The 7,500-nt window shown below is 41.5% G+C and overlaps 1 protein-coding gene across 1 annotated transcript in view; it reads left to right on the plus strand.

The window, feature by feature from the left end:
* LOC143029271 (pituitary homeobox 3-like) overlaps positions 1–7,500 on the plus strand; it is a 68,124-nt gene that overhangs the window by 47,358 nt on the left and 13,266 nt on the right. Inside the window, exons 2-3 of the mRNA XM_076191988.1 lie at positions 681–816; positions 1,570–1,636. Of these exons, the coding sequence (XP_076048103.1) occupies positions 681–816; positions 1,570–1,636 (203 nt within the window). The remainder of the gene's footprint in view (positions 1–680; positions 817–1,569; positions 1,637–7,500) is intronic.

Raw genomic sequence — 7,500 nt, forward strand, 5'->3', positions numbered from 1 at the left:
AGTATCTAAAAATATCCATTTCTTCCAGTCTCTCCCCTTAATACTCACTTCCAATTTGCTGCCATTCTGCCCCCTTGTACATATACATACACATATAAATAATATATACACATAAACTTTTTCTGTGACGTCAGAGAATGGCGTTCCCACGGGCAGTGGGTTACCATGTATATGTTCGTTAATTTAACTTGAGACTTAATCTCCTGATCCTTTGACCTGTTCTTGTAGACGAGAGACAGGGGCAGACTTACATGGTACACGATTCTGGGAAAAAGACTGAACTTTATCATTAATTAATTAATTAATTAATAAGTGAATATACAGATATATGAATCAATCAATCAATGGATAGTTAGATAAATGTATATATAAATAAGTGAATAAATATATGAATAAATAAGTTAATAAATAAATAGATAAACAAATAAATAAATAAATAAATAGATGAATAAATAGATTAATGAATAGATAAGCAGGTAAATAGATCAATAAATATGTATGTAGATAAATGAATAAACATTTAAATAAATAAATATGTAAGCAGAGATATAAATGAATAAACAAATAAATGAATAGGTAAATAAATAAGCAAACAAATAGAAGATAATTTTAGAATAAAAAAGAAACCCCTTTAAATGTGATGGCATAAGTCTCCTGGACCTCTGGTCTTCCTGTTCCAGACGAAAGGCCGAGCCAGTCCTGCACGACGGAGCCCGAGGACGAGAAGAACAAGAACAAGAAGAGACAAAGGCGGCAGAGGACCCACTTCACCTCGCAGCAGCTGCAGGAGCTGGAGGGCACCTTCGCACGCAACAGGTGAGAGAGAGAGAGAAAGAGAGAGAGAGAGAGAGAGAGAGAGAGAGAGAGAGAGAGAGAGAGAGAGAGAGAGAGAGAGAGAGAGAGAGAGAGAGAGAGAGAGAGAAGGAGGGAGAGAGAAGAAGGGAGGGAGAGAGAAGGAGAGAGAGAGAAGGAGAGATAGAGAAAGAGAGAGGGGAGTGAGGGAATGAAGGAGGGAGAGAAGAAAAGGAAGGAGAGAGAGGAGAGAAAAGGTGAGAGGGAGAAGAAGAGAAAAAAGTAGGAGGGAGAAAGAGATGGAGAGAGAGAGAGAAAGAGGGGGAATGTATGTGTGTGTGAGAGAGAGACACAGAGAGAGAGAGAGAGAGAGAGAGAGAGAGAGAGAGAGACACAGACAGAGAGAGAGAGAGAGAGAGAGGAGAAAGAGGAGCTAAGGAGAGAGAGAATGAGAGAGGGAAGAGGAAGAGGAGTAAAGGAAGGAGAGGAAAAAAGGATGGAGAGAGAGAAGAAAAAAGAGATAAGGAAAGGAGAGAAGAAGTAGAAGAAGAGAGAGAGAGAGAGAGAGAGAGAGAGAGAGAGAGAGAGAGAGAGAGAGAGAGAGAGAGAGAGAGAGAGAGAATGTATCATCCAGTCGAGAAAGTCACATAATACAATAAACTTATGTGCTTAATTTTTGTAGATTAAGAAAAGGCCTTTGACTTGATGAATGATACATGGTGCCAGGACTATTCATAAGTACTTGCAGAGAGATCATTATTTCAACTCTGATTCCAGATATCCTGACTTGAGCACCCGAGAGGAAATTTCACTTTGGCTCAATTTGAAGGAACCACAAGTTAGGGTGAGTTGATATGATTATGTGTTATCAATGATACCAGTGATTCAATCTAAGTTTTTATCCATGTTTCACCAACTTTAAAAGAACAAGATGGATGTCCACGCTTTTTTTTTTTTTTTTTACCAATTTTAAGATAACAATATCGAATCACTACATCTGTCCCCTGGTTATTCGCACCTCCTTATATATACCTCCCTAACCAAGTAGCTCTTCTCAAATCTGTATATCACCACACCTGATGGCAAAGTTTCACTGCCCACTGTTTCACATGTTTTGTTTTTTTTTATGTCAAAGTGCCACATGCAGATCTTCCTTTTGGTCTTTTTTTTTTATTCATTTTCCTCTGACTTCCTTCAGTATAGTCACCTGTCCTGCATGTCCCTCTACCTACTTCCCCTGTCTCCCTTTTAATCCTCTCCCACCTGCCTCTTTGTCACTCTTCTTCCCCGTCTCTCACCCATGTGTCTATCTTTCTCGATGTGGTGTCTGTGGTCTGAGCACTACATACATTCCGTTTTCTCCTCGAGTAGTGTCATGACGAGCGTCGTTTTTCAAATTCCCCAAAACTTTTTTCCTTCTTTTTCAAAATTTTGAGGAAAGTCTGTGGAAAGATTCCTTCTGTGCAAACTTTCTTCGTCTGAAGTCTCCTCCTTCCCCAGTGTCTCGCTCCTACCGATATACCGTATCTAACGTCCGATCTCCTCTCTCGTTATTATGTCTCCTCTCCCAGGAGAGATACTGAAACCCTATAAACCCAACAAACTGGAGGACGTCTTGGAGAAAAGAGAATCATAATCTCTTATGGACTTCTGTTGAACAATCTTACGTCTTCACAAAAAGTATAAGAGAAAAAAAGAAAAGCTTCGTTGCAAGCTTAATCATGACACAGTCGCTGTTGACTTTCTTAAACCACGTATCCATCATGACCTCTTTCTAAAATATTTACAAATATGTATTCATAAATATATATGCAGATATATACATATATTGGGTTAAAGGATCCACTGACATAGCAAATGGTGGGTGACGCGCATCCTACCAGGCATTTGGGTCAACGCGTTGATTGTAGGTTTGGTTAAAATCATCAGCCTCGCACTTTGCAGCTCAAAGCAAAACAGCCCCATTCAAAAACAAAGAATCAGAACTCTAGACAATCGTTTGACGATCATCATTGAGCCATAAACGATCATTGTTGAACGATAATCACATCGAGCAAAATGTACCTTAAGCAGTTAAGTACTCTACGTGTCCTATTCTGATAAGTGTCAAGCAATTTTAATCAGATTCATTGCTCCGCTTTATCATGTCCTGAAAATAGTGATTATCAGTTTGAACATTTGCGAACACCAAAGGGGGACTAGACTGAACTAGACTAGGGTAAAAAGACTAAATCTTTGTTTAATTTCAAACTAATTGCCACCATTTTCTAGACACAAGAATACAACGAATGCATTTCTTTGGACACCCTGTACTTAGATTGGGTGACGTCACAACAGCGAAAGGATAAATATGATTCACATTCTTATTCCCTCTGAGTATATGGTTCATTGTTGCTCAAGGGGTGCGTGGTCCCGTCCCCTTCCATCATCAGTGAAGCATAGGAAGCTTGTAGGAAGGCACTATACAAGAGAAGGCATCTTATCCTTCAGTGTCTAAGTACTAGAATAAAGGAATTTTATCTAGAACTAGAAGCACACTATCCTTTTCTATTCCCACCCTTCTCATCTCCCCGCCCGCAGAAGGCCCGACCCCGGTAACGCTAACTCGGAAGCCCGCCACGCTACTTTCCTTGATGTCTACGACTAACTGTGAGAAAGTGTATTGGGCCTCTTTGCATATTGGCAACAGTCCGATTGTGATACACTTCTGCTGGTCGGGTTCTGCCCCGTAAGCATTATGTCGCCCTCGCACGCGACTCAATTATACGTTTTCTTTACGGTCAGTGACTGAGCGGGTGGTCTCAGAGGGGGGAAAATGAATGAATAAAAAAAAAATAGAGAGAAACAGAGAGAGAGAGAGAGAGAGAGAGAGAGAGAGAGAGAGAGAGAGAGAGAGAGAGAGAGAGAGAGAGAGAGAGAGAGAGAGAGAGAGAGAGAGAGAGAGAGAGAGAGAGAGTGAGGGAGGGAGAGGGAGAGGAGGGAAAGAGTGAGGGAGGGAAAAGAGAGAATTTTCTTTTGCCAGCAATAAAAATATTTCTGTTATTGGGGGACGATAGAGCACTGAGGCGATGGAGTCAAACGGGCGATAAAGGATAGGTTTAAGACGAGTGGCACAAAGGAGAGATAGCAGAAGTGGAAAGAGGACAGCATTCTCTTTTGACTGGAGGTCAGTCTTTCTTCATAAGAGAGCGTTACGTGACTGTGATCCGTAGAGGTGCCTCCATAATCTAGACTGTATAAAACTTATGCAGGCAGTACCCCACACAGGCAGAGAAAGAGACAGAGAGGGAGAGAGAAATTGAGAGTAATGAAGTAGAGGGAGAAAGAGACACAGAGAGAAAGAGAGAGAGAGGGGGAGAGAGAAATTGAGAGTAGTGAAGGAGAGGGAGAAAGAGACACACAGAGAGAGAGGGGAAAGAGAGAGAGAGAGAGAGAGAGAGAAATTGAGAGTACTGAGGGAGAGAAGGAGAGGGAGAAAGAAACAGAGAAAGGGAGAGAGAGAGAAAAAGGGGGAGTCAGAGAGAGAGAGAAAGAGAGAGAGGGGGGGGAGAGAAATGAAGAAAATCACCAGAAGGCCACAGCAACTGAGAAGAACGAGATCAATAAGGCCTTGCTTTCATCCGAAAACGTGTTTAGATTTTGGGCGATCATCATATTAAAGAACGGCAAAGCTGCAAGGAAGAACTTTCGGGGCCAAAGGAATTTCTGTGGTCGTGTTTTGACAATCTGCCAGTGGCAGATTAGGTCACAGAGGGTTTACGTCCAAGGCACATTAGCAGTATCAAACAACCTATGCTTCTTCCCCCAAGAAGATAATGTGAAGGCCAATTAGTATATGCATGGAGAAACCCACTCGACTTGTCTCCGAGGTATACCGTACAAGACAAAATACGGTGTAAATATGCTGTCGCGTTTAGTAATCTTGTCGAGTGCGTGTTATAAAGATTAGATATTTTGGTACGCGCTTGTTCGTACGTCTCACCTCCCAGCCAGCCTAAGAATAGACGAGATTAATCATGATCTAACGCAGGTGGCTGTGTACAAGTAAACAGTGACATTTCTTTGTATGCAGATGTGGCCCAAGACAGGATAGTAGTCAAATAACCATTCGTTAAAAAAAAAATCTTTGTTCAGTATGTCGACGTTTTAAATTCCTTGATATGGATAGACAAGACAGTAGCCAAATAGCTTTTCAATAGAGACGTCTTTACTGGCTACGTCCGACATGAATCCTGAAGCTCCTCTTATGAATATTTTCACACCACTTAAAGATACTGGTGTCCTGCACGGTAGCGACAGCCTCCCCGGGAAATGATAAAGTGCCGCGTCTCGGCGTTAGATAATGCTGGTGATGTGTGACTCCATGCCGACTGTGGATAAATTGGTGCCACGGCTTTGGCACCCGTCTTTGATGACAGTGCCACCGATGGCTGCTGGGTTTGGCGAGAACTAAGGGAGGCAAGCTGCTCCACGGCGGTTGAACATGACACCCCACGGAGCTGCTCTCGTCGCTCAGACGCGGCTCGCAGCAGCTGTCCTTTGAAGAGGTAGTTACTAGGTTGAGTTAATGTCGCGACCATTGAGCCACACGCATGTCATAACAAAGCAGAAAGAAGAGGGAAACAAACTCCCCAGGCCCTGATTCACCGAGAACCTACGATCATAACACTAACGTCACAGCGCAGAAAAGCCATTGGTTTAATTTCTTCACTACACTAATCAAAGCAAATTTCCTTACAACTATGGACTTGTGACTAAATGAAAATAAAATGCAATCGTATTAGAGGCCCAAGATGTATAGGGAAAATGCAACTACTACGCCAATTTAGTGAAAAGAAACTTGAGAATTGGGACGCAACGACAACTTACAATTATAACCAAAGAAAGGAAATTCCCCAACTGCGGACCCTTGACCAAATAAGAATAAGATATAAAAGTATTAAAGACCCAACACATTGTGGTAAATTTATCTTACTATTTCAACCAGACCGGACCAAATTCCCTTACAACTGCGTACCCATGACCAAACAAAAATGAAATACAATAGTAATACAGAGCAAAGAAGTACAAGAAAATAGAGAATACCACTCCATTAATTCAGTGACAGGAAAGTTGAGGCTTGAGATACAACGACACTGGCAAATTATCTTACAATTATAACTAGAGCAAATTTCCTGGCATGACCAAACAAAAATGCAATGCAGTAGTACTAAAGAGGCAAGAGGTTTAAAAAAATACAAATATTCCACTAATTCAGTAACAAGAAAGCTGAGACATGGGAATCAACGACCAGGTAAATTATCTTACGATTGTAAAAGTTCGGGCCTCGAACGGATCACTCTTATCGAAAGGCGTTGACAGATGAACATTCAACAGACCCACTGCTCTAGACACCGACAGACACCGAGATAATCCATATCTCTCTGTCTCCCTGTTTTGATAACGATGGAGCCGATAACGACATGTTGTTGCCAAAAGGTGTGAAATGTAATTAACTCAGGAGAAGAGGGTGAAGAGCCTGAGCTAGGAGGTGATGAATACCTGCGGCCGAAGCCGTCACACTTTGCCATATCATACGCTCTAGGGACTGTTGGGCCAGGTAATTAGCAGTCACTGATGGAAATCGGAAAGGAGTGCGGGATTCGAACCCACAACTAAGAGAATGCGAGACCAGCAGGCTTGCGATTATGCCACCAGAGCACAAAGTCTATGTGAATAGAGCTACGGACACCTAAAACTGACCCATGGTTGTCGTAACTGTTGCCTGGAAACCCACGACCCCACAGTGGCAGGCAACGGTCCTCGGGCCCTTTCCATAATTTTTTTTTTTGAAGAAATATTGTAATGTTATCTGTGTTGTATAAATGTGGGAATGTTCCTATGTAAATGGCCTATAGTAATAACAGTCGCCAGTTGTATTAAAAATGGAGAAAATACGACTGAAGTTGATATAGATAAATCTTAAATCCAGTCTGGTATACAAATATATATTTTGTTCTTGTGTATTTCTATGTATACAGTCGTCCCCTTATAAAGAAAGCTATTCTCTGTAAACAAATTTTGATTAAGATATGGCAGTAAAAATGTATCTGTATACTTTCATATGTCTTGGGATTTTTTTTTTAACTGATATGTATCAGCGTTCTGTTACACACAGAAACAAATCATTTCATTCATTCTTTTGCTCTCACTGTCGTGAGATATTACTACCATAAACTAATAAACTAGAAAACAACTCCTTTCCAGGACTGTACTTGTAACCAATACACCATGGGTCAATTTCAATTGTCCGAAAAAATGCATCATTACATTTCCCTAATTACACAAAATCCATATCAACAGAACTCCATAAACACCAACTACGTCAGACGCATACACAAAACCCCTACCCCCTCTCTTTCTCTACATCAACAGAACTCCATAACATGCACCAACCACGTAAGACAAACACACAAAAACCCAATCCTCCATCTTTCTCAGCATCATCAGAACCCCATAAGATGTACCCGTAAGGCTATAGAAGGAATCATTCCCGCCCTAGACGTTTACACAAAACCTCTATCTCCCCTCTTTCTCAGCACCAACAGAATCCCATAACATGTACCGACTACATAAGTCGGAATCATTACCGCCCTAGACGTTTACACAAAACCCGAATCAACAGAGACCCATAAGCTGTACCAAATACGGAATCATTCCCCTCCCCGT

Source organism: Oratosquilla oratoria, chromosome 10 (assembly GCF_046742065.1).
Source record: "Oratosquilla oratoria isolate Oo_2021 chromosome 10, ASM4674206v1, whole genome shotgun sequence".
NCBI classification, from domain to species: domain Eukaryota; kingdom Metazoa; phylum Arthropoda; class Malacostraca; order Stomatopoda; family Squillidae; genus Oratosquilla; species Oratosquilla oratoria.